The sequence below is a fragment of the Cordyceps javanica genome, chromosome 7 (genome assembly GCF_051103115.1).
Source record: "Cordyceps javanica chromosome 7, complete sequence".
In the NCBI taxonomy this organism is placed as follows: Eukaryota; Fungi; Ascomycota; class Sordariomycetes; order Hypocreales; family Cordycipitaceae; genus Cordyceps; species Cordyceps javanica.
The window spans coordinates 505128-531096 of NC_139301.1; the positions used below are offsets into that span (position 1 = coordinate 505128).

Genomic DNA, 25969 nt, shown 5'->3' on the forward strand with positions numbered 1-25969 from the left:
TACGCAACTCTTAATAGAAAATGGATTTAGATTGTTCTTTCATTAATTTTAGCGCATCTCATCCGAAAGTCACGTACGGGGGCATGCCAGTGTGACGGCCAATTCAGGCAGTCGAATGCCATCAATGGGAGCAGTGAGGCGCGAAGGGGAACTCGGTAGCACTGATAGCAACCTAATCAAGGTCATAATCGTCAGTGTAAGTTTAAACCCCGATCATGTACTGCGCAACGTTCAGCAGGGACTTTATGTGACGAAGATAAACTAAAGAAATTGTGCAAGTAATAAGTCTCGAGCACACTATTCCGCCGAAAGTCCACAGAAAAAATCGCAGCCAACAAGTCACGCAAACTTGATGCTATTCATTCTCCTCGGCGCCAATGACCGTCGACTTGAACTTTCTGGCTGTCACTTTGCGGTTGAATAGGATGTCTGCCTCACGATACGACCGGTTCTTAAGTTCTGGAAGACCAAAGTACGCGGACACCAAACAGACAAGCGCAGTGCCTCCCCAAACATAGCCGCACTTTCCGGCAAGATTCCATCCCGTGGGGTTCAGCAGCTGCGAGGCGAGATAGATCATTGGAATTTCCGCGACGTAGTAAGCAGCGCGGCCGACACCAGTGGTCAAGGCTCGGAGGCGAACAGAGGACGTCTCAGCAATGACAGTGTAAGAGATGGGCCCGAGAGTGCCAGCAAAGATGAACGAAATGATGATGCCAAGGACGGCCTGTGCGTAGTTTGTCGCACTGTTCTGCTTGATGGAGGCGCAGATTCCGAGAAGAAGAAGAAGCGACATATTGGCGGCGGTGCCGTATAGGTAAATGGTCCGCCGGCCAAACCACGCTGTGAGCGGCCAAGAAAGTGCGTTTGCGACAAACTGGAGACATGAGTTGATCAAATTGAGCATAAATGCCTTGCTAGGATCCATTCCGGCTTCTAGGATTATATGTTAGTACAACTAGCAAAATGTCAAGGCTCTCAATGAGTGGTCAATCCTTACGCTCAAAGAAGAACGTCGCTTGGTTAGCGATGAGATTACCCGCAAAGTTCTGAGAGGCGTAAATTAAGCAAGTAATCAGGGTTCGTCGCAAATCAGTTCCTTTAAAAAGGTCCAAAAGACTAGGCGAGCCTCCTTGCTGCGCTTCAATCTCGACGGTTCGCTCCATCATGGCCAGCGTCTGATGAGACTGCTCTTCTGATTTGCTTCCGAGGCGCTCGATGGAGCGAAGTGCCTCGGCTTTGCGACCTCGACGAACAAGCCACCATGGAGACTCTGGCGCAAGGAAAATGAGTATCAATAGAGGAGTCTATTACGATGCGTCAGAACCAGTCAATGTGATGTATATCGGGTGCAAAATGGTAGCTACCGGAAATATCCACTGAAGCGCAAGGGGGACGCGCCAAGCCCACTGATCGCTCCGGGTCTGGTAGCCGTACGTAGCGCCTGAAACAATGATTTGACCAATGGACCAACTCATTTGCAAGGTCGCCGTGCATGCGCCTCGAAGCGGGAGTGGGACTACTTCGCTGGCGTAGGCTGGAGAGTTGGCGATGAACATGCCCCATGGGATGCCCTCAAGCGCCTGTCCGACTACGAGAAGGGCGAGGGAGTTGGCCTATACTAGTTCAGAAACGAGGGTCCTCCATGGCTGCCAAACGGACTTTGGGGACTTACGAAAAAGGAAACAAAAATGGTCAGGTTCATCAGGACAAGAGCAAAGATGGTGGTCCAGCGGTACCCAATGCGGTTCGTGATGGGACCGGCTAGGAAAACACCGACAAAAGCGCCGCATTGTCCAGATTGAAACAAGGCACTCTGCCAACGGGTCGGGATGACATAGCCCTCTTCCTCTGACAAGAATACGCCATAATGTCGTCGGAAAGCGGGGAGGGCGACAAAGTTGCCATTGAGAAACATGTCAAAGGCTTCCATTACCTAAGTTGCGATTAGTTTGTCGCCTGTGGGTTGAAACGCACACCATAAACAAGCTCAATAGCCTCAAGAGCGTTTGTCCGAGGCACTCACGATGGTGAAACACATGACGAAGGCCCAAAAACACGCCCAAGGATGCCGTTTGGCTGCCTCCCAAACCCCCATTTCATGCTCTCTTTTTTCGCCATCCAGGGCTTCGTGCATCAGGGCGGGCTTGGCAAGAACCTCTGCATTATCAATGTCGAGGCGCGACTCTTTAGCCGTCTGACTCGAGTTTGAAACCTTTTCGATTTCCACCTTTTCGGACGACATGGCTGCGTAACTCTTCCAGTATTCGTACTCGAATCTTTGGGTAGAGCCAGCAATTCTTCAGAAAGGGAACGAATGTCTTGTGCGAAGACTGAGACGCACTATGAATATATATAACCGACGAGAAGTAGAGATTGGCCAACGCAGCACCCCACATGGGGAGAGAATCCCGAAATTTGAGCATGATCAACAAGCTGAGTTAGAGGTGCGCATGCTGTACTAGTAGCTAATTGCAGAAAGCCTAGGTAGGTTGCCTTGATTGGGCCGCTTACCACTAACAAACCGGCCTAGAGCAATGGCTGAAGCTCCCTCTTCGGCCCGTCAACAGGGTCACCTGCGAAACGGGGGCTGGAACTCGCCAGCCTTCGTCGATCGTGACAGTGGTTCCCGAGTTGGGATGATCCGGGGGGCGCTTCCAGTGGCGCTCGTGGTTCTGCTTTTTGCCCGGGCCACGAAACGTTGCTGCTGACCAAACGAGGCTAACTGCCGAAGGTCCTGCAAGACGAAATAGGAGAGACTCCGAGTAAAGGCCGCAGCCGCGACAATAGCAGCGTTGAGTTTCAGCCCCAGATGATCTGAGTCATGATCGCTAGGTGTGTGGCTGGCAACTAGTACATGCGCGAAAGGCTGATCCGGAAACGTGGTTGCCCGCAGTCTTGATCTACCACCAAGAGACTTCGCGGGGTGACTAGAACAAACCCGACAAGTCATTGTCTCAATAGGTAGGCAGAGGCTCACTCGAGATAGGATGAGGCCGCGCTAAAGCTCGTCGGATACTAACCTTAATAATTCCAGCCCGGTGTGTTCTGGAAATGAGTTGAGATGCCACTTCGTATTTAGAGCTTTCTGGCGCAGCAGGCGGTCATTCTTGAATGTCACCGGCCCCAACAGAACACAGTTTGCGAACCGGTCATCAGGCAATTAAATAGTTGCCTTTTTATCCCTATGTCCCAGGATGACGTCGATCGAAAGATGACATCTTCTATCAACTGTGATGTCTTACCATTACCCTACAGTCACCAAGCACCATACATCATCGTTGTCGCCTTGAACTGATAAATGGTGGCATGCACATCCAAACACATCCATCTTTTCTATTCCTCTTCTCATTCTAATTCCTTTGTTCACTTAATTCCTTCATTAGAAGCTGTTTTGGTAGAGAGAAGACTCGACATCGACAACGGACGCCTATCCGACTCGCAACTCTGTGACTATCCACCAGCAAGGAATACACAGTAGCTATACCAACCTCAAAAAGAATGTGATGTCTACTTTATGCATTCGCTCGGCTATCTTTTCCATACTCGCTTAGTTTTCAGGAAAGCGCTCATCATACTCCGTATTAGCTTTTGATTTATCTACGCTGCATAATTATGCCGGCTGGTGGTGGCTTATGGTGGAACCAGCTCAAAGTTTTTAGCTCCTGCCCTGGTGGGCGATATCCGACCTCCGACATCGTTCCGTCCGAAGACTGAAAACTTCGTTCCTCCGGCGTGCGTTCAGTTTTATCTTGCCTTGACTCGCTGCCTCATTGAATCGTCGCATTTATATCTCTGCAGCAGGTTCAGGTCCTGTTATCACGCTCTGGATACCCTCGCAGCAGTTGCGTGGACGGAGCCGCATCCCAACAGCTGCGGCTCAACTCGCCTACGCTACCTTTGCAATGGAACAACCAGCACAGTCTCGGACGCCGGAACTTGGATACGATGGCACCAGCACCCCTGCACCAGAGTCTGCTCGCAAAGGGCTGGTCGCCCGAGATGCGGCTGCCAGTGAGTCCGTGGATTATGATGTCGAGACGGTTGAACGAGTTTATCGGTAAGTGTCGATTTCAGCCTGGAGGATGGCCATGACAGCAACTAACGCATGCAATAGAAAAATTGACTTGCGAATCATCCCTGGTAAACTCGAAACTTTGAATCGCGACGGTGTTTCCTCCTTTAGCTAACGTCTGCAGCCTTCTGGGTTCTGTACTTTCTCTGCTCCGCCATTCGCTCCAACATTGGCATTGCTCAGACAATGAACATCGACAAGGGACATGACCTTGTCACGGTCCTTGGACTGACCCCTCGGGACATCTCCACCGCCCTGGCGCTCTTCTATGTTTCCTACGTCATCTTTGATTTTCCATCTAATCTGATCATGAGCAAGCTTGGGCCTCGCGTTTGGATGGTCCGCATTGTCTTCGCCACTAGTGTTGTCGGCGCATGCTTTGCTGCTGTGCAGGATGCTTGGAGCCTTAAGCTACTTCGATTTCTCCTCGGACTGGTCATTGCTGGTATGTGGCCTGGAATGGCGTTTTACTTGACGCTATTCTATCCACCATCCCGAACGGCCAAACGAATTGGCATGTATTTCACCGCTTCTCAAGTTTCCGCTGCCGTTGTCGGCCTTGTCTCTGCCGGGTTTCAACTCATGGATGACACTGCCGGGCTTGAGGGCTTCCGCTGGATGTTCCTGATATATGGCTTGGTCGGCGTGGTCCTTAGTGTGATCCTGATCTGGTGGCTGCCTGACCGACCGCTTGCTCCTGGTCAAACCAGAGAAAAGAGTGGACTGTTCAAGTGGCTTCCTTCCACACCAGAAGCTCTTACTGGCGAGGATGCGATTATCCACTATCATGACCTCAAGCGTGTATATCACGCCCGACCCTGGGGGTTCAAAGACCTTGGCTTTGTCCTTCTGGATTGGCGACTCTGGCCTTTGACGCTCATGTACTTTGGCGTAGTCGGCGTGGGTATCGGCACACAGCTCTACGGCTCAGTCATTATTCGCGCAATTCGCCCAGGCGCTGGGGGTATCGAGATTAGCTTGCTCTTTGCCCCAATCTGGATTGTGAGGTTCATCGTCGTGGCAGCATCTGACCGCTCGTGGCTAATCTGGTCTTAGATGGACCTTATCGCTATTCTCCTCGTTACTCCAGTTTCCGACCGCTTCCACCAGTACCGAGCCTATTTCTTCTCAGCTGCTGTCTGCGTCCAAATTGCTGGACTCCTTACGACTACATTCGCTCCAGGATGGGCTCGCTACGGCGGCCTTCTCATGGTTGGTTTTGGCCTCGGACCGACCGTGCCCATATGCATGGCCTGGAGCTCCGAGATCTTCCAGCGTCGGCATGGTGAGGTCGGCGTTGCCGCTGCTACTGCCTTGGTGTCAGGCTTGGGTAATCTTGGTAGCGTCACTACTACCTATGCCCTGTATACTGGCTGGCCCGAAGATGCTAAACCCGGACCTCACCAGTTCCGTAACAGCAATCTCGTCATGATTGGGATTCTATGCATGAGTATCCTCAGCGCCTTCGCCATGGTGATCCTTCTCAAGGTTCTAGGGAATCCACCCAGCAAGAAGCTCTACGAGGGTGATTCTGCTAGTGATTTTGAGGATGGTGCTGCTCGGCGCGAGCGCCTACAGCGCGGATTTGGCCGATTTGGCCGCAGCTCAACGCAGGCATAACTTCCTCCCCAAAATACGCGCACTGTCTGATCTTCAACAACTTATCTCGACAGGGATACTAGCGATTTCTTATACTTCTATCAACGGTAGCCCAACCTACCATTCCCCCCCTCCTCTATATCGCGAGTTTGCGGCCCAATGGTGCATATTTGATCACTACGACAATGCTCCTACGCTATCGGAGACGACCAACACAGCACATTGAGCCGCACGCGCTGCAATTCGTTTCCCTATTGTTTTTATTGTTATGATACCCATTTATGTTTATACCCGCTGTCTTACGAGTGTTCTCCAGCTCTTGAATATCTTCCTCGCCGGCGACAGTGCTGTTACGCCATCGTCGGGACGGCGTGTTTGGACCGAAGTCAAGGGCCGACGACAATGCCGGTGCGCTATCGTCCGGGTGGCTTCGTGGGCGTTTCTTTGTCTGCTCTTCATCTCGCTTTACTACTAGAAATTATATTTTGAAATATGATAGTCAAAAGAATTTTTTTCAACCCCCTGTGGCCAAAGTTTGTTGTACGCTGAGCCATCAACTTTCTTGACCCAGTCCGGTTTCGCTAGCCCGGGAGGGTTCAATGGAAAGGGATGGCCTCTACGCAACTTTGTGGCGAGTGGTAAATGCTTCAGTGCTGTGTAGCAAACGACGTCCATGCCTTTGATTTCATTTTTTATTTTTTCTCCTTTCATTATCTGGTCAGCAAACGAACTGATGTGGGGTAATACCATGTCCGCTCGTCAGTGGAGGGGCGCTGACGCACCAGCGCACACAACGAAGTAAACCTCCCAACACAGCGGAAGAGAAAAGCAGGCAATCGCAGACAGAATGAAATTTGGCTTGAATTACGACATTCACGTGCTTCCCAAGTGGTCGCAGCATTATATCGACTACAATGGGTTGAGAATGCAGCTCCGGGCGAGGACACAGGGGAGAGAAAGCATCGAAGGTACGGCGCCAAAACCGCGGCAAGATCGCGCTGCTTCTCTAACGCCGGACTAGAGTTGGCCGAAGAATTCATCACCGAAATCGCACACCTCAGGAATTTTCTTATCAGTCGCTACAGGCTATCTGGTGCAGAAGCTGGTGCGATTGCCACGCTATCCAGTGAAGGTCCTTCCCTTGGTCAAGTCTCGGCCCCCTCGATTGCGCCCCCTTCCACTGCATCCAATCACGGCATAGCTCGCAACAGTATAGACGACGAGCGGAAAGATCTTCAGACTTTTGGAAAACTGAACATGGTTGCGATACGTCGGCTCCTGGGCAAGTTTGCGGCCAGTGGCAGAGTAATGCCGCACAGTCTTCGTCGGGCAGAAGCAGAATTGGAAGAATGGGCCGAAGCACTCCAGCGTACGAATCAGCACTTGAATACGATGAGAGACCCATCATTCAGCATTGAGGGGCGCCAGGTTCGCGGTGGCACGCTCTTGAATGGGGGCAGCGACGCTGGCAGTGGCTCTGGCGTAAAGTTTTCCGACCTTTCTGAAGCATCGTTTCCTCCTAGAGATGACATCGCGAGATGCCTCGAGCCTCAGTCCCTAGATGAATTCCAGCTCTTGCTGAGTACCTTCCATGACAAAGACTTGGACTCCGAAATGGAACCGACCCAGAGCCGCTTTTTCGGCAGACTACTGTACTTGGCGGCGACCTGTCTCCCAAGCAGCTTCATTGATGCGATACTGGAGCATAAGCCTGACGTCACCATGAGATCAAGTCGAGGGGAGACGGCCCTTAATTGCGCTGCTCAGTCTGGGTCTCTGTCAGTCGTGCACTCAGTCGCCGGGTATTTCCTCAGGGTTGGCGAGAGCTTAGATTCTGTCGTTCCGAGGACGGGCTGGACGCCCTTGACAGTTGCATGTGCCAAGGGGTATACAGATGTAGCTGCCTATCTGTTGTCATCTGGAGCTGATGCAACAAAGGCTGATGTCTTGGGCTGGACCGCCAGAGAGCATGCTGCCTATCGTGGCCACCTCAGCACGGCATCCCTGGAACAGCTCGCAACAGACAATGAACGGGGAGATTTGGCTGGCAGGGTCAGATCGTCGAAAGAGACATCGCACGGCACTCTTGCCGCTGGCCAAAAGGCTGTTATCGTAACCCTCGGAACTGTCCAAGGGGGACACGGCCGAAAGACTTTGAAACTTCGGCAAGAAATTGGGCGCAGTGACGACGTCGGGCTCGAGTCCAAATATCTGGAAATCATCATCAATGGTTCCGACTGCGTCCCGAAGATTGTACAACTGCCACTCTGGGCAGATCAAAGTGTAGAACCACTGGTGGGCAGACTAGACTTGGCGGCGCAATCGCAAGTGACTGTGCGACTTTGGGATAACAAGGGCGCACACGCTTGTTCTCCGACACTTGAAAGCAGTGGCACTGTTTTGTTGGGTGAGGAGTATGCTAGATTCGGTGCTTCTCGGGAGAGCATGCTTCGAGAAACGACCGTCATCTTGCTTGATAGAGAAGACATGGAGTATGCCGGGACTGTGCTGCTCAGCTATGTAATTGCAACCCCCTTTGAGGGCCTCGGCAATCCCACAACGGCGAGCTATAAACGACGACCTGGAGATCCAGTACGACTGGTCGGTCACAGAGGTATGCATGCCAGAGCGCAGTTTTGATTCGGGCTCGATGTTAACCAGCTCGCCAGGTCTCGGCCAAAATACTGCGGGCAAATCGAATCTGCAAATTGGAGAGAACACAGTTACCGTATGTGCTCTCCTTTGACAGGTAACCTCAAGAGCTAACTTTGGCAAGTCATTTCTCTCCGCCTATAGGCTTGGAGCGCCATTTGTAGAGGTAAGGCGCCGGACATGGACAAATTGCTGGGTTTAATGCTGACATGACTTAGTTTGGTAGGAATCCATCATTCTTCTTCGTGACAAACAACGGGCCCTAATGCTAGCGCAGATGTACAGCTCACCCGAGATCTCGAAGCAGTCATCTACCACGACTTTTCCTTTAGCGGATCCGGGTCTGATGTGCCAATCCACGACATATCTCTCGCTCAGTACAAGTACGCCGGGGACATCCAGAATCCCAGCGGTGCATTACTCCTCGAAGCGGGTACGAGACCGCGCGCTTCGTCTACGGGAGAGCACTCAGTTCTGAAAGCGATGCAGGCGCAGGAACGCTTGCGATACACTGTCGACTTTGATGGCAAGGGATTCAAAGCCAATATCCGGGGGCATTCCATCCAGGACGCGCATGCCACTCTGGAAGAGCTTTTCTTGAATCTACCCGAAGAAATCGGATTCAATATTGAGATGAGTATGCGACTCCATGTCTCTGATTGTGCTTTCGGGCTAGGCTGAGATCGAGCAGAATATCAACGACTTCACGAAGCGGTTGAAGCGGGCGTGGCATCTGTCACCATTGATATCAACACCTTTGTCGACGTGACTCTTGAAAAGATCAAACGGCTAGCGGGCCGGCGACCGATCATACTATCTTCCTTTACCCCCGAAGTTTGCATCCTCCTGAAGCTGAAGCAGAGCGCCTATCCCGTCATGCTTATCACGAACGCCGGCAAGGTCCCCATGGCGGATAAGGAGCTGCGTGCTGCTAGCCTTCAGATGGGACTGCAGTTTGCAAGATGCTGGCAGCTGTCCGGGATAGTTCTGGCCTGCGACACCTTTCTTCTCTGTCCGCGGCTGATATCCTTTGTCAAGAATGCGGGACTAGTTTGTGCCTCCTACGGGCTTGGTAACAATGATCCGGAAAATGCAAAGGTCAGTGCCAGCCAGACTCTGGCGCCAGGACTCGTATGTTGACTAAAGCCTTGACAGATTCAAGCTGATGCTGGTATCGACATCTTGATTGTGGATAAAGTGAAGCTTATAGCGGACACCCTGGGCAAGTGACAGCCACAAGTTGAATGAACATGAACATTTGACATGGTAGAATGTGTTACCTACCATGTCAGTTATTCCCTGTTAGTTCGTGTTCCATTCTTACGATGGCTTTGAACCGCAATATCGTACGCAGAGTCAATCAGAGCCAACCGAAATCTCAAACACGAGGTATTTGGGTTGGGGTTGTGCCATTAAAGCCCGGCCATCTCCGTTTCCTGGTGCCCACGTTTTACTTGTTAGGCTGCATTGACCCTGCTGATCTTGGGCTCGTGATCAACGCCGCCCTGAAGCATTACAAATGGCACCCTATTGTGCGATTTGTGCGAGCTAACGCGAGTCAACTATATCTTAAGTTCGCCGTGTAGTTTGGTAGCAGCAAAGGTCTTTTTGCAAAGAGCAAGGTCGCATTGAAAATATGACACTCATGGAGTCAAAATTTGGGCAAGCACTCGGTTAGTTTCATCGACGTCATTTGGCCCGTCGAAACAGCGCTGCATATCGAAGACCTCGAAACCCCACCACAAGGCGATAGGCCGACATTTTATGTAGGCTCGGACGCTTGTTATTGGGTCCTCTGACCTCCTCAAGGACATGGTGGTGGTGGGCTTGCATGCAACATGTGCATTTCTTGTCTCGGTCGTACGACCGCTGAGTTGGCCCTGTAAACGTGCCTACCTAGGGTGCAGCAGCTACCGATAGGCCTGCAAGCTTGGCGCTGATTGCAGGTCGTCAGTGAAAGAGTACAAGCCACCCAAGAGATTGGCAGATCCCAAGCCCGAGAGCCAAGGAACTGCACAAAATTTTCGCGCGACTGGGAAATTTTGCAATGTTGTTTGTGGCCTTGAGCTCAGCAGTTGGCGGACCGCGTTGGTGGTTCGTGGTTGGCAGCTGGCGACTGGCAGGTGATTAGTGTGTGCGCTTTTGGTGTCACTCTGGACGCCACTACAAACGAGGCCGGTTGCCGCAGCCGCCAGCGATAGCTAATGAAAACCCCGTTCTGCAGTCATGTGCATGTTGAACTGCAATATCTTCTGTCGCCACAAAGTATAAGGGTGCAGGACACCACCAGTCATGGGCACGCATTCGGGCCTTGTTCTACCTCCATCTCCAATGGCACATGCCAAGAAGGATCGCGGTATCAACGAAGTGGTCCGGGCCGACCTCAACATCTACGGTGGTTATTGCCAAGACCGTTCAAACTGTCGTCTTGAAGTAACATGCTGACTTGTTTGGTAGACCGTCGATATTCACTCGGCGGCTTGACACACCCGTTCGACTGTGCCCTTGTTGGCGGCAAAGCAGACGACTTCTGCTGCTCTCCCTGCGATCGATGCGGCGATGTGGCGGCGTTCGGTAACAGACGGTGCGCCTTGGTCGATAAGCCATGACCCTCAATTGGGCATACGGATTACTTTCTCAACTCTAGCATCTTTCGCTGTCGATCGCTACCCCGGACTGGCATCCACTAGTTAGTTAACTAGTTAACGCTGCTGCACTTATATCTCCAACCGACCCGGTCGTATTCCAGACTCAACCACAACCTGGCTGGTGATGGTACCATGGAAAAAAATGCAAGAGTAGCATTTTCCAAATCAAAGGTGACTTCACACTCAGTCACACGACCGCCACGGATATTAATATATTGTAGAAAACCTTCCATCCTTGCAGCGACTCATTGCTGTACCACTAGCAGTCTTTTGCTCACCAGTCTAGTTCTCGGGCATCACGCGGTGTTTTACAGGGTAATGGAAAGACTGGCCATCTTCTTGCCTTCCAAACTAGGCAAATGCGAAGAGCAGCTAGGCTGCTTAAACCTGCTACCCTGGTGGTCTTGTGCCGGCGCGCCGAGCCGAGCTCTAGCCATTTGCGTCAGGACTCACGTCCAGCTACACCAAATGCCGCCCTTGCGCTTTCTTCCTTGTCTTCTGCAGGGCTGTGCGGAGTACACTGAGTACTTAAATAGCGTGTGCTTGGCGCGGGGTCCATGTCGCAGTAGCCTGGTAGTTGGGCGCAGCGCCGCAGATTGGCTTCTCGGCAAAGGAAAGTATGGTTGACGATTGTCTGCATAAGCACGAAATGTACCTGAAACTCAAATTCATTGACCTTTACGTGCCTCTTGGCTCTTTTGAGCTTGCTCCCATGACTATGAGCTCCAAAGCGTACCAGACGTCATGGGTTTAGAACCGTGCGAGGGTCACTATCCCTTACGTGACGATGTAAGACGAGTGAGTGGTTACTGAATCACAGATACCCCTGCTTCATTTTATGGTATAAATTGGTACAAAAACCCTTACACAGAATCTCCTTTTACTTTGCTGAAGCTCTGTTCTCTTTCGGGAGGTCACTTGCATCATGAAGGTTTTACAAGTCGCCGCGGCGGCCATATTGGCCATTGTTGCTCACAGCGACGCCATGTCAACCTTTTCGCCGGCTCGGCCCCCTGCGGCCCCCCTTGCTGTTCGGTCCCCGTACCTTAATGTCTGGCTTAACGGACGGACAGATGGTGGTGAGAGCGGCATTCTCCCAAACCAGTGGCCTCGCTTCTGGACGTACGTTTCTATTGATTCCATCTGCAGCGCATCACAAATACGCCAAGGGCAAACTCTAACGTCAGCACAGTCAAGGCATCCAAGGCTGGCAGGGCTTCATCAAGGTCGATGGCAAGACATACAACTGGATGGGAAATCATCCGAGCACTGATTTTGCCAACCAAACAGCGCAACGCTACACTTCAACCAAGACTGAGTTTGTCATGAACGTCGGTGGCGCGATTGAGCTCACCGTCAGCTTCCTCTCGCCCGTTTTCCCCAATGATCAGAGGCGCCAGTCGATACCATTTTCTTACATGAATGTGGAGGTCAAATCTATCGACGGACGCTCCCACTCTGTGCAGATTTACAGCGACGTATCTGGAGGTCAGTTTTCTCGTACTATCGGGTAAATGGTAGTTGCTAGGCTGACAGCAGCGATAACACAGAGTTTGCGTCGGGTGACAACACTGCTATTATCGAGTGGGAGCACCAAAAAGTCAATGGACTCCATTCGCACCACTTTTGGCGACGGAACCAAGACGTTTTTAATGAGGCCAATGACCAGGCCTCCTGGGGTCACTGGTATTGGACGATCAAAGACCAGCCTGATGTCAGCTACCAGATTGGCCAGGATACCCTTGTTCGCAGTCAGTTTGTGAACAACGGTCGTCTGGATGGAAGCATCGACAGCCAGTTCCGCGCTGTTAGCGATCGATGGTATGGAACTACTATGAGCGTCTCGTAGCCGCATTTGGTACTGATCTTGTTGCCTTAGGCCGGTATTTGCTCTTTCCCGCGACCTTGGAAGTGTTAGCGGAGCCATCACAACCCTCTTCACCATTGGCATTGCGCAGGACGAAGCTATCCTGTTCCATGGTAAGGGTGAGAAAAGAGGTCTCCCCTCTTTGTGGAAGGACTACTTCAACAATGACACTGATCTCGTCAACTTTTTCTACAATGACTACGGCTATGCGCTAGAGCAGTGCCTAGAACTCGACCGCCGCATCGAGGTCGAGTCTGAGGCTGTCGCGGGCAGAGAGTACGCCACCATTACGAGCCTGGCTCTTCGCCAGTTCTATGGCGCAATTCAATTCGTAGGGACCAAGGAAAACATAATGGTACTTTTAAAGGAAATCAGTTCAAACAGCGACATACAGACTGTGGATGTTCTCTTTCCAGCCTTTCCCGCCATGGTGTACCTCAACCACGACCTTATCAAATGGAGCCTAGAACCGCTGTTGGAGTACCAAAAGAGCGGCAGGTATCCCAACAAGTGGGCTGTCCATGATCTCGGCCGATACCCTCGCGCCCTTGGCTACGATGATGGCAACGACGAGCCGATGCCATTAGAAGAGTGTGGCAACATGGTCATCATGATGCTCTCCTATGCGCAAAAGTCTGGGGACAACCAATGGTTGATCGACAACTGGGATCTGCTTGCACAATGGGCAGAGTATCTCATTGAGGACGCCAAAATCCCCGCCCACCAGCTTTCCACTGACGACTTTGCCGGCCAGCTCGCCAACCAGACGAACTTGGCCATCAAGGGCATCATTGCTCTAGAGGCCATGTCGCAGGTTGCGGAGCGTGCCGGGCACGGGGACAAGAAGCAGCACTACAGCGACATCGCGCACGACTACTACGACTTTTGGGCGGACCACGGCATCAACCGCAACACTTCGACGCCGCACTCGACGCTGGCCTACAATGACATGGAGAGCTACGGGCTGCTGTACAACCTCTGGGGCGACAAGATACTCGAGCTCAACTTTATACCGGAGGAGATTTACAAGATGCAGAGCGCGTGGTACCCGCACGTGGCCAACGAGTACGGCATGGTGCTGGACACGCGCGGCACGCTGACCAAGACGGACTGGGAGATTTTCGCGGCATCCATGTCGGAGGAGTCGACCAAGATGCAGTTTGTCCGGCTCATTGCCAAGTGGATCGACGAGACCAAAACATGGCGGGCCCTGACGGACCTGTACGACACCAAGGGGGGAGGGTACCCGCGCGGCATCGAGTTCACCGCGCGGCCCGTGGTCGGCGGCCTGTTTGCGATTCTCGCTCTGGGTTGAGGGAGATGGATATCATTTGCTCACGAGAGGTGGTCGGGGAGGGGATGAAAAGTGCCCCTGATGAGGAAAGCCACCATTGCTTTAGCTGGCATGTGGGTAGCGAAGCCTTGATTTTCTTCGTTTCGAATATGTGTTTTGTATACGAACAGAATACTATGCTCATGGTTTGTCAAGAACTCGTAGAAGGGTATGTCTGTGTGTGTGTGTGTGAGGGGGTGCGGCACAGCGGCGCTCCAGGGGCGTGCATGGCATGCGATGGCGTGCGACACAAAGCTTGAACTTGTAAGTGGAGTAAGTAGCATGCGTCCAAGATGAAGAGATGGTAGCAACCCGCCAGCAAAGTATTTCACGCAAGTCGCGTTTTTGGAGTAACACGGCCACTCACTACGGAGTAATACTGCAATTATACTGGTGGTATGTTAGGCACTTTGACCGAGCATTCATGTCCAGCAACGAGCTTGAGGGATTAACTCAGGCACAGCAACAAGGAGAGAGATCGGCCGTGCCCCCCTCCTCCTCTTCCTATCATTTTACACTGCCTGCTCAAGTCCCTCATGACTACTCCGTACAGGGTATAAAAAACAGGAAAGAATCCAATTCAAGTCAAGAGATGGATAAAAATAGGTGGAAATAAAAGGAGAGGGAGGAAAAGAGAGAGAGAGAGAGAGTAATTACTCCGTACTCTGCACGCTTCTCGATTACCCCAAAGAAAAAGAGGGTCAAGGCTTGCATCGCCAGGTCATGAGGTAGGAAGGATTCTGTCTAGTAATTACTAGCGTCGTTTCCCCCATATTTTTTACAAGTGCATTCATACGTACATACATACACGGCAGCACGGTTGATAGGTAGGTACCGAGTCGACCGTCTTGGACAAACAACAGGGAGGAAATTGCAGGTTCAACTTGATGGTTGTATGGAAATGAAAAGGCCCATGTCGACAAGTACCTTGAGATTCCTCGTGTTTTTGATCTGCTTTCTCTTCTGTCACAAGGCTGATTTCTGTCTTGGGGGCTTCAAAGTTCCGATACAAGCCACCCGCTGGGTAGTTATGACGTGCGAGATATACTTTCTCCCTTTCCAATTCCCTCATTGTATTTAGTTGCGCGCCTAGAAACGAATTCCCTTTTGGTATCAGACCATTATGCCCAATTTTTTTTTCCGTACCCCAACAAATAAGTAGGCGCATGTGCATTGGCTTTACTCTTCGAGACGGAAGGCCCCCCCCCCCTGGACCCCTCACTCACTCAGACACGCAGACGCACGAACCCCGCCGCTCGCCTTCGTCGTCGTCGTCGTCGCCAAGCTGTGCCGCTGCATCTACATACCAGCTTCTATTTTTGGGGGGGGCTTCTTTCTCTACTTCTTTTTAGTAAAGAGGCACTGCTCTCTCACCTTTCCACCAACTTGCTAAGTAGTTGTCTCGTCGCATCCTCCCTCGTTTTCCAGTCAAGCAACAACCACGACAGGGGCTGTCCTCCAACTTACCTGCACCACAACTTTCTCTGCAATGGCTTCTTCAATCATGCTCGACAGTTGCTAACAATTCTTGTTACTTATCCACCCTCTTCTCTTCTTCTTTTTCTTCTGCTCGTTTCTGAAAGCACCCCTTTAACCCTTCTCCCTCTCTCTCTCGGGGCGTATCGCTGTTGGCATCCTACCTTATCTCATACGCTGCCCCGATACGGACTGACAATCCCCACGTCACGAGGGCATCATCCATTTTCGACTCCTCCGCGCGCGCCTTGGAACACTCAGCCTATTTGTCTTTCTTTTTTCTTTTGGCCCGCGCAAACAAGAGTCAGAGAAGAACAAGAAAAAGAAACAAGGCATTTTATTTACAATGGCGCGTTTTGTCAATCTCGAACTCGACGACGATGGCGGTGGCGGCGACGTACAGGATCCCAGTAGTACTCGTCGTCATTCGCTTGGGCCGCCACCAGCCGCACCAACTCTTGAGTCGACGATACCGACCGTCTGCAATGCCGTGACGCGTGCTTTTCAGTGTTATCCGTATGTTGCTTTACTATTGTCCCCCATTTCTGTCTCTCTCTCTCCTCGTGACGTGCAAGTGCCAACTTCCCGTGTCAAACAGCATCGTCGTCGGCGTCGTCTCCCACGTCGACCTCACCACCCTCGACTCGCTCGCCCGCGCCAGCCGCATGATCCACCACGGCCTGCTGCAGTACAGGGCCGCCCTCGTCGCCGCGACGCTGCGCTGCTCCAACGATGGCCTCCCCGTCGACGCCGACGCCGCGCTGCGGTACCGCGCCGCCCGCGCCGACACGTACATGGACGCCGCCCGGCACGCCGCCGGCGCGGGCAAGACGGGCCGCTGCGCCCGCGACATGGTGGCCGAGTGTCGGCGGTGCGCCGTCGTCATCTGCAGGGCAAGTCGTCCCGAACCCTCCCCGGCCGAAGCTGGCTTCAATCTTTGCCCGCCTCCTTTCCCTCTTTCTCAAAATCACTTGGCCCTATTTGAAGCGAAAAATAATCATAATCATCATCATAATAATAATACTGACTTGGCCTTCTCTCCACCTGCAGAACTGCGCCATCAAACCTCCGGCAACGAGCACCCTCCGCGAGCGCCACCGCCGCCTCTGCGCGCCCTGCGCCAAGGCGCCCCTGGAGCAGGTCGCGTGTCCCGGCCTCGACGTGACCCTGCCGCGGAGCGCCGACACGATGCGGCGCTCCGTCTGCGACTGCGAAACGGGCGGCGTTTGGCTGTGCCAGCCCTGCGGCCGCACCATCCGCAACGCGGACCACGACTATCTCCGGTACGTTTTGTTTTCTTCTTTTCCCCGCGACTCTTCCGTTTTCTTACGACTGTCGGCTAATGACACGGGGCGTGTTCTCTCCTGCCCCCTGCCCCCTCGTGCAGAATCTGGCGCTGGCGTAACCACTACGGCGAGGTTCTCGGCTGCCTGGGCACCGGCATCGGCGACGCCGACCGGGGCGTCATCTGCGGCCGCGAGGAGCGCTGCCTGGCCGCCCGCGAGCGTGAGCAGGAGATTGACTGCGACGCCGAGGACGCGCGCAGCAGCCGCACGCCATCCACCTCGTCCGAGCACCCCCATCATCATCATCATCCGATCACACCCCCCGGCGGCAATAACAGCCACCACCACCAGGCCTCGTACTTTCCCGCGGTTGCGTCTGTCCCCTCCTCCTCCTCCGCCTCAACCGACCCGAACAGTATCGAGTCGCTCATGGAAGAGGAGGCCGCCGCCGCCGCGCGCGAGCGCACCCCCTCGCCGCTGCTGCTCCTCGGCCCCGGCTACGAGCGCCACGAGATTGAGGGCATCGGCGGCGTCGTCAAGCGCAAGCTCGTCCGCATGGTTCGCGTCGGCCGGTGCGTGCCCGAGTGGGAGGAGGAGCGCGCCTCGTCCCGCGTCCTCGGCCGCGAGGCCCGCGGCGAGGCCCGCAGCTGGTGTGGCTGGTGCTGGCGCGTCGTGCCGGCCCGCCGTGAGGACGACGACCTCCTGCGCCTGCGGCAGCAGCAGCTAACAAGGGACGACACCGCTGCCGCTGCCGCCGCCGCCGCCGTGTCGCTGTCGCTGCGACCGGTCATAACGACGGCGACGGCAGCGGCCGGCTCGGCGTCCTCGTTGTCGCTGGCGGCGCCCATGGGCGTAGGTGTGCGCGCCGCTTCGTAGCTCACGAACCCTGTCCGTTTTCGTTTCCTTCCTTCTTCCCTTTGATGAGAATACGCGTTGACAATGGTTTCCACATTTATAATTCTTCCTTCTTTCTCATGACTGTCTAGACGTTAGACGCATTTAGGACTGTTTTCTTTTTCGCGCTGTTTGTGCACTGCTTCGGATTGATCGGATCCTGTGTGTGTCGCAGAGATCATGTCAGTCCTGCTCCGAATCATCTACTCCTTGTTAAACCCCAACTATACACGCATGTGTCGCTTTTTTTGCAGTCACGTATTCATTGTCTTGTTCAGACACTCGTCAACAAAAATCAACGTACAAGTTATGATTTTTCTTCAGGCTGGCACCTCTAGGTACCCCTCCCTGTCTTTTTCCACTGCGTTGTGCTCTAATATGACAATGCCATGACGCTCTGTAAACCATCCTCATCGCTTGACAATAAATAATACATGTTTTTCAGCTAAGATGTGGATATTCCAACTTTCTCCCTCTCCATGGTACATGTTTAAAAAAGAAAACAGAATGTCTTGTTTTTGTCCGGGTGCGTGCTGCGGCCTTGGTCCTCAGGCCACAAGCATGATATATAGTACAAGTTGTATGCAAATTGAGCTGCGGGCGCCGACCGCCTATAGCTCGCCGCGGTACATCAGCTCGGTGCGGCGCTTGCGGTCCTCGCGCGCCGCCGTCTTCTTGTTGCCCCAGCGCGCCTCGCGCTTCTCCTTCTGCTCCTCGAGCCAGGCCTCGTGCGACGCGGGCGCGGGCGCCGCAATCTGCACAAACACCTGCGAGCACTCGAACCTGCGCGCGAGCGCCGTCACGCTCCACGTCAGGGGGTCCTCGTTGCGCAGGCGGCGCATCTCCTGGACCTGCTCGGCCGACAGGTGGTACCGGGGCTGGTCGGCGCGGCGCGGATACCGCATCGCTGGCGGCAGGCCGGCTGCCGTCCTCGCTGCCGCGCTGCTGCTGCTACTGCTGCCCAGGCCGGTCGTCTTGCGCATACGGGCGACGGCGGCGCGGCGCGGGTCCGACGAGGGCAGAAAGAGAAACGGCGTGTGCTCGGGCGACGCCTCGGAAGCGGGCGGGTTGTAGATGATGCTGTCGGCGGCGGGAAAGGGCGGCGCCGAACGGTCGGGGAGGAAGGAGTCATGGGGTGCGATTTTCAGGGAGCGCTTCGTGCGGGCCGTTGTCTTGTGGCCGCGGGTCGTCGTCAGAGGAGCGAGGAGGGGGGCGAGGCGGCGTTGGCCGTGGCGCGCCGCGGCGGCCAGGAGAGAACTCGCCGGGCGAGCTGCTGAACGGATTTCCATGGCGTGTGTTGTGTGAAGATGACGGAGTACCGGTAGTGGAGGTGACTAATTGGATGCCGAAGGAGGTGGGAGATTGAAGAAAAAAAATAGGGTTACTAGTACGGTGTAGTCTGGCGCGTGTGTGATGCCACAACCCTTTTTTCCCTTGTCCTCGAGCTCCAAGTAAATGGGTCAATTGGACATGTAGCAGTGGATTTTTGGCGGCGAATCAGTGTATTGCACCCTTTCTTGTAGCCAGATCGCCGTTGGGGGCTGTAGATGATGGTGTCGCGGGCGGTATAGTGTGGCGAGCGATGCCGTGCTTTGTCGAGTCGTGATCCAGGAACACGGGGGTGAAGTTTTCTGTGCAAGCATGCAGCATTGCCTAGAGTGGAAGCTTGGGTTCACGTGCTCAGTCACGTGGCTGTTACATGATGGTGAGAAACCGGTCGGACGGCGCGGGAGACAGTGGAGAAGGGGTCTATGCAGGGATTCTGCAGTAGATCAAATCCATCCTGTGTAGCGTCATTTCGGAGCGCGTTTCAATTTTCTACTATTTCATCTATAATTCTAAAAGGCGGTGGTGATTGCCGTCTGGTGGCGGTCTCGCGTCGTCATCGCCGCTCCGTCAAGTGGTGGAGGGGGAGATCGGCGGTAGCGCTAGGGGTCCAGGTGCCAAGTAGCTACTTTTAGGAGGTTTCCTCGGCGTGTGGTTTTGATTGCGACGGGGTAATAAAAGGATGTCAGTTATGCTGTGCCCTGAGCAATTTGCCTGATTCGAGCATGATGATTATGCTCTGTCTGTTGTTGAGGATCGCTACATATGAAGTGAGGGGTGCGTGATAAACTTTGGCCTGGTAGAGTAGTTGCTAGGCAGTAATCTGGCTCTGGAGAAGAGCTGTTAGTCCAAATTCTACCGGTACGAGCCGGATGATTTCTGCTCCACGACGTGATGAATCTTGCCGCTATCGAGGAGACGGGCGGCGGCGCAAAGATGTACTTGCTACCATGCAAGAGTCTGCACGACAGCGGCCACAAGGAAAGCCCCCAGAAGCCGCGGCAACAACGTGATTGGCAGCGTGACGCAAAGGGGAGAGACCCTGTCGAGAAGCTGACTAGCTCGCTGTTTGATATGCCAAGTGGTCCCGTAGTGTTGAGTAGGTACCTACGAAGGCATGATGGTACAAAGGCTACGCCACTTCCGTTGCACTCCTCAGTAAGTACATCATCGTACGTGGTTAGGCAGGTATGAGTTGAATTTCGGAGGTAGTTGATGAATACCTTGGCTATCGTATCCTGGGAGTAACCTAAAATAGGTTCTTAGCAGGGCTGCCACGACTCCTCAGAACCTGGCACCTCAGGTCGGATTACTCTGCCAGTAATAAACGCCGTTGCAGCATCACCCCCCATACTGAGTAGCCCAGGGCTTCCCCGTCGCAGCCAGTGCCAGTCACCACCTCGTGCCCTGCTCCTTCACGTCATCAATTTATTTCCTGCACATCTCGCTCTTCCCCCTCGTTACACCCACTTCTTCTTTTTCCTCTTCTTCTGTTTATTAGCCTCCGCCTCTTCCTCCATCAGCTTCATCCACCAACTTCATCTTCATCATCGCCTGAGCCTTGGTCCTTCGTGCCACCCGATCCTCCCTGCGCCCGCTCCGTCATCCTGGCGATCTGACGGTGGCTCCACCTCGTCACAAGTAACCAGACCTTGTGATCCCGACGTCCTGCTTCTCCCGGCTTGTCCTAGCCATTCTCCCGAGGAAAAAACGAAACCCCTTTTCGCCCTCTTTTTTTTTCTTCTTCTTCCCCTTTGCGTTGTAACCGTTCGCAAGCCCATCTCGCAGACGCCGACGCTGCCGCCACCATGAGTCTCGCCGACGCCGCGCCAATCACCAGCGGCGATAGGCTGGCACAACTCGATATTGCAGATGACAGTAGTCGTGGCACCTCGACACCCCGTGCTGCTGCGGTCAACATATCCCCCGATCCTGATGCTGCTAGTCACGTTGACGACGACAAGCCGGGCTCCAAGGGCAAGAAGCGCGCTCTGTTTGGGTTCGGCAAGAAGAAGCAGTCCTCGTCCACCGCGGACTCGCCGGCGGACACCAAGCCCCCGTTGCTAACAAAGAATTCGTCCAAGATGTCTGGCGTCACACCTGCCACCACGCATTCGACGCAAAGTTCCCGCGACTACGCATTTCCCTCGCCCTCATCGCCCGGCCGCCCGCTTGGGTCCGCCTCGCCTCGCCTTTCGTCTCCTGCTGGCTCGCAAATCTTTGAGCGAGACGTTCAGGACAGCACTGTCCTCAAGCCCAACTCGCCCGCCATACCCACCCATATCCAGACGGAAAACTACATTCCTCCCGTCCTCGACGATGCCTCCGAGGCCATCACCAACAACAAGCTCGATCCCGATACCGTAGAGATTGTCACTCACTCCTCCCACTTGCCGGCTTCGGTCACCGTCACAGGCGCGCCCAATAGTCCCACTGACCACCAATCCTCCACCGAGTGGGCAGCTGAGCTTGCTTCCTTTGCTGATCGCGTTGGTATTCCCGGCGAGACGGCCTCCAATTACGGATCTCTAGATTCGACCGATGTTAGACGACTGTCTTTCATCTCCTTTGCCGACGTGGTGCAGTCTGAGCACAGCATGTCTCTGCGCAGCCCATCCTCTCGCGAGAATCTGCATCTGGCCGGCCTCACGTCCTTGCCTCCATCCGCCTTGAATCGCTCGCCTTCGCCAATTCGCTCCCCAATTCGCTCGCCAGTTTCGAGCCAAGGTCCCGGAACGTCCCCGCCAACCAGCAACCCTGGCAGCATGAAAGGTGTCGAGATGAGCCCACCGCGCAAACGGATGGGAAGCCCCAAGAGCACTCAGCATTCGCTTGCTGCGCCAGGCGACCTCAACATCGAAACGATGCGACAAGCTCTCCGGCGTACGGGCAGCACAGATCTAGCGAGCGCCCGTAGCATGCCGGTGAGCCCCATTGACGTACCCGGCTCTCGCTGAGAACAATTGACACGAAATATATTATTTGGCCACGATGCCTGCTCTGCTTGAACGCTTGGTTTGCAACAGCTCGGAGTTATCAGGAGAATGCTCTTCATGGCAGAAATTTGCTGGCCCGCGCCCTCACGAAATCTTTGAGCCTTTTTTCGTTTGTCCCGCGACATTCTTTATATACGTTTATTATCCTATCTTTTTCAAAATCATGCCATTGGCATTCCTTGCAAAAGTCGAAACATGTCGGAGAAAACAGACCCAATCAGTGCAGACAATCATACCCTGCTCAAACATCACTACTGTATTCGGCTTGTCGATACATGCTCTTTGTCTTTTTTTTAACAGCTGTCGCTACAGGAGGAACTCTACGCGATGCGGGACATGCCGGCTTCCTTCTTTGTCTATTTGGCTTAGCCTTTCTTGCTTTACATTTCCGATATCGCCAGGGGATTATGGATGATCTTCCGGTATAGGGTTGGGTGGTTCAGGGTCAAATCTGGCATAGCAACAAGTATATAATAATGATATCCCTGATACGCCTGCACAACACAACAGACAACTACTGGCAATTTCGTTGGCCGCCCATCAATCTCGCTCGCGCATGCTTCCAGGGCCGACCCTATTGTGACAGTTGGGTCTCCAACAGAACTTCCCCTGACCTGGGTGCTGCAGGGGACTAGGGATAACAAAGAATACGCAAGGCTGATCGTATACGCCAAGATTCAACTCGGGGGTAAGAAGCTCGTTGTACCTATGCAGACTTGACCAACTTGGTCTTCACTAGTTGACTAGTTGCGGTGCACGGTGGGAAGTCGCAAATTGCCATGTCTCCAATTTCAGCATTGCCACCTACTTGGGGGCACTGGCGTGGCGATGCTCAAGTTGAAATTTCCGTCCCGTTCCTTTGTTCTACCAACGCTCGAATCCGGTCGGAGATTTTCAATAGGCATGGGAGGGTATACCGTTTCTAAAATTATACCGCAGCCTTTTTGACTACCGCAATATTAGGGGGGTGGCCGTGTACTGGCAGTCTCAGGTGCATCGCCACGAATCAACATTGCGGATGGTCCCCGTTGGGGCAATGACGGGGGGGGGGGGGGGGCGGCGCCCCACGCGAGCCCAGCTTTTCAGATAATTACTTTGCGGAGAAGCTACAAAGAAGAACGTCTAGTCAGGGAAGGGGTTTAAGATTTGATTCTTCTTTTTATAGATTCTCGTTTCTTTTCTTTTCCCTAACCTTGAGGAAAGTTAATACATCATGCGCATTCAATTCAACAACTCCCAATCAGGGCATTGCTACGTTGGTTACTACCTAGTCAGTTTCGAAGCTGGCAAGCAAAAAAAAAGGAAAACATTGTCAAACTGTATACTCTCAACAGAAAGAACATGCCGAAACTGCCAAAAAGGGATGAATGAGAATAATGAACGATATAGATCAAATAGCGAAATTATCCGCTTGAAATAGTATGAAAGCAGCCACATCTTTCCGCGTCATTCCCTCACCCCTCGCTGGCGGTAGATTGCAGGCGCATGATCTCGAATGAAGACGATGTTGTAGACATAGCGCTGATGGAAGAAGAAGAAAAAAAACTGAAAGGTGGTGAGGAGCAAGTCTGCAATTCTATGCGACTGAAAAACTTGGACAAGCCCCGTCACCAGTCTCTATGCACGTATGCAAACCGCTCTTATATGCAAGTCACTTGTGCACTAAACACCACGTTTATTGTTTTCTGCCCTGCAGGCAGCAAGAAAACCACCAGTAATTGCTGTCTGCATCAAAATGATGAGCCGCAGCCTGAGGACTAAAATTGCATCCATCCTTTGACCGCCAAGCTTCTTTCATCTCGAGAGGCTCTCGAGCTTTTCCATTCTGCCCATCACCGTGCCGGACGACCGATGACGATATGATGCTCGGGCAGTCGAGGTATCTATCAAGGGAGAAGGGGTTGCGATGCACATATCCGAAGTCGCCTGCTACATGTAATTGGTCCCTCGTCCTCCCTCCGCTCCGTCGTCCCCTTTGGCTGGTCGGGCTGGAAAGCGACAAAATAACCTTGTGGTTGAAAAGAGAGCCCTGTTTGCCTGACCAGGCACCCGCAAACTGCCACAGACTTGTGAGTAAGAAGTCTCGGGACTCGTGGTACGAAAAACAACAAAAACAAACTTTAATCCCTCTTTGCTAATCAGCCCACCAAGAAAAGCCCATTTATCCAATCACCAAATCAATGCCAAAGATGGTCAGCGTGTTCAGAAAGCTGCCCAAGCAGCTGTTTCGAGTCAACAATGGCTACGCCGTGAAGCTGCGGCCGTGGTCGCCGCAGCGATTCTCTTTTGACGTTTACGTCCGCAACGGCCTGGTCCAGGCGAAAGCACTGGCCCCGGATACATATCGAGGTAAGGGCAGATAGAGTGGCCCGTTTGCACAGAGGGGTCGCGATAGGAATGAAATGAGCGGCAGCTGAATTTTGTAAAAAAAAAATAAAATCTAATGCGTGCACAGCACCTAACGGCGCATCCTTGAGGCCCAATTCTCCGTATCAGCAGCTTCTCGTCAAGAAGCTCTTCAAAGGCGACGATGTCATGATATACACCATACCAAAAGGTATCAAAGCTGCCAGCCCCCCCTTCCCTCCCCCTTCCTCTTTGCGAGAAGCGGGCGGGCGGGCGATGCTGACAGCGTATTATCAGGGACCGTACTTCCCGACAGCCTATTGCTCGTGCACGAACGTTCGGATCACTACTCGCTGCAACCGGCGCGGGACATGCAACTGGATGGTAACAGCAGCCCCTCCCCCTTCCAAAAACCCCCCAAAACCTTGTTGAACCTACATGAAAGGGGTTGATATGAGAAGCTAAAACAAAAGACGGGTTGTGTGCCGCTAGAATTAAACGAAGAGGTGACGGCCTTTCTCTTACAGCACGCCCTTGTATTACACAGAGTCAATGGGTCATGCCCTACCCGACGGCTACCGACTTTGACAGCACACCACGATGATTTTCGTCATGATTCACCCTCTCCCCTCCTCTATATGTCCCTCCAAGACGCTCCCGCGTTGTCGCTCGCCTCCTCGAGCGGGTGCGAGAACAGCTGCCTTTGGTGCGCCCTGCAGTCCGCCTTTTGGCCCTTTGTAATCTAGTATTGAATGATGGTCTAGTATTGAATGATGGTCTAGTATTGAATGGTGGTATGATGACCCAGCTTGAAAAGCTAGCAAAAAAATACTCATGGAAACCCCCCAGTTGAGGCTGCAGCAGAACGCCACTCAGCTGCCCCAAAGTGTTGGGAAATCGCAAAACATGAAACGGTTTTGCCTCATAACGCCGGCAGTAGACGACGGCCGGTGCAAAAGCTATCCCAACGAGGCCCTCGAGGCAGAGGGCCTCGCCCGTACCTTGACAATCTCTTCCACAGCCTAGCGACATTAGAGCCGCCAATGCGGATAGTGAGGGAGAACTATAGAGCTTCGTTGGAAGATATTCACACCGAAACACAACAGCCGTGATCTTATGGTAGTCCGAGAGAAATCGCGGGTTCTTTCAGATTTCCTACAGCATCAGGACCTGGCGGGCGGGGTGATGGCGGCTCATCGGACTGATCACGATACAGACGACGAAAGAGAGTATATTGCCGAGGCCGAGATTATGAGCAACATTGAGGTCGTTTTTTTCGAGTGGAACAATTGTTCCAATTCCACCCGATCGCCCGCCCGTCTTGATTGCGGTGTCAAAGACCGAGCAATGCTGTCGTCTTGGCTGGACAGCGCAGCCAAAGCACTGCGTCGCTGGCTCTCGCTAAAGTGTCGCCGAAGCCGATACTGACCCAGTGGCAGATGTTCATGACTTGATTGACTTCTTTTCTGGA

General features: G+C 53.3%; 8 protein-coding genes across 8 annotated transcripts; 6 read left to right on the forward strand and 2 right to left on the reverse strand.

Annotated features, from left to right (window-relative positions):
* Positions 1-355: 355 nt before the first annotated feature.
* V2A60_009681 (general substrate transporter) lies at positions 356-2245 on the reverse strand (the record flags this gene model as incomplete). Its single annotated transcript, XM_083260946.1, has 5 exons — positions 356-936; positions 1001-1307; positions 1368-1616; positions 1676-1936; positions 2027-2245. The coding sequence occupies 5 exons, from the start codon at positions 2243-2245 to the stop codon at positions 356-358; spliced, it is 1617 nt and encodes a 538-aa protein (XP_083117072.1).
* A 1660-nt stretch (positions 2246-3905) lies between these two features.
* On the forward strand, positions 3906-5695 carry V2A60_009682 (major facilitator superfamily domain-containing protein; the record flags this gene model as incomplete). Its single annotated transcript, XM_083260947.1, has 4 exons — positions 3906-4060; positions 4118-4143; positions 4200-5077; positions 5132-5695. 4 exons carry the CDS (start codon positions 3906-3908, stop codon positions 5693-5695), a joined length of 1623 nt encoding a protein of 540 aa, XP_083117073.1.
* An 826-nt stretch (positions 5696-6521) lies between these two features.
* V2A60_009683 (uncharacterized protein) lies at positions 6522-9556 on the forward strand (the record flags this gene model as incomplete). Its single annotated transcript, XM_083260948.1, has 7 exons — positions 6522-6642; positions 6696-8288; positions 8344-8402; positions 8471-8492; positions 8604-8963; positions 9018-9424; positions 9482-9556. The coding sequence occupies 7 exons, from the start codon at positions 6522-6524 to the stop codon at positions 9554-9556; spliced, it is 2637 nt and encodes an 878-aa protein (XP_083117074.1).
* A 2343-nt stretch (positions 9557-11899) lies between these two features.
* On the forward strand, positions 11900-14156 carry V2A60_009684 (uncharacterized protein; the record flags this gene model as incomplete). Its single annotated transcript, XM_083260949.1, has 4 exons — positions 11900-12096; positions 12167-12462; positions 12525-12795; positions 12854-14156. The coding sequence occupies 4 exons, from the start codon at positions 11900-11902 to the stop codon at positions 14154-14156; spliced, it is 2067 nt and encodes a 688-aa protein (XP_083117075.1).
* A 1840-nt stretch (positions 14157-15996) lies between these two features.
* Positions 15997-17812, forward strand: V2A60_009685 (uncharacterized protein; the record flags this gene model as incomplete). The annotated part of the gene is made up of 4 exons (XM_083260950.1): positions 15997-16166; positions 16249-16504; positions 16701-16933; positions 17038-17812. 4 exons carry the CDS (start codon positions 15997-15999, stop codon positions 17810-17812), a joined length of 1434 nt encoding a protein of 477 aa, XP_083117076.1.
* Positions 17813-18441: 629 nt separating this feature from the next.
* Positions 18442-19119, reverse strand: V2A60_009686 (mitochondrial 54S ribosomal mL58 domain-containing protein; the record flags this gene model as incomplete). The annotated part of the gene is made up of 1 exon (XM_083260951.1): positions 18442-19119. The coding sequence occupies one exon, from the start codon at positions 19117-19119 to the stop codon at positions 18442-18444; it is 678 nt and encodes a 225-aa protein (XP_083117077.1).
* Positions 19120-20964: 1845 nt separating this feature from the next.
* V2A60_009687 (uncharacterized protein) lies at positions 20965-22113 on the forward strand (the record flags this gene model as incomplete). Its single annotated transcript, XM_083260952.1, has 1 exon — positions 20965-22113. The coding sequence occupies one exon, from the start codon at positions 20965-20967 to the stop codon at positions 22111-22113; it is 1149 nt and encodes a 382-aa protein (XP_083117078.1).
* A 2228-nt stretch (positions 22114-24341) lies between these two features.
* Positions 24342-25524, forward strand: V2A60_009688 (uncharacterized protein; the record flags this gene model as incomplete). Its single annotated transcript, XM_083260953.1, has 4 exons — positions 24342-24501; positions 24608-24709; positions 24796-24882; positions 25439-25524. 4 exons carry the CDS (start codon positions 24342-24344, stop codon positions 25522-25524), a joined length of 435 nt encoding a protein of 144 aa, XP_083117079.1.
* Between the last annotated feature and the right edge of the window lie 445 nt (positions 25525-25969).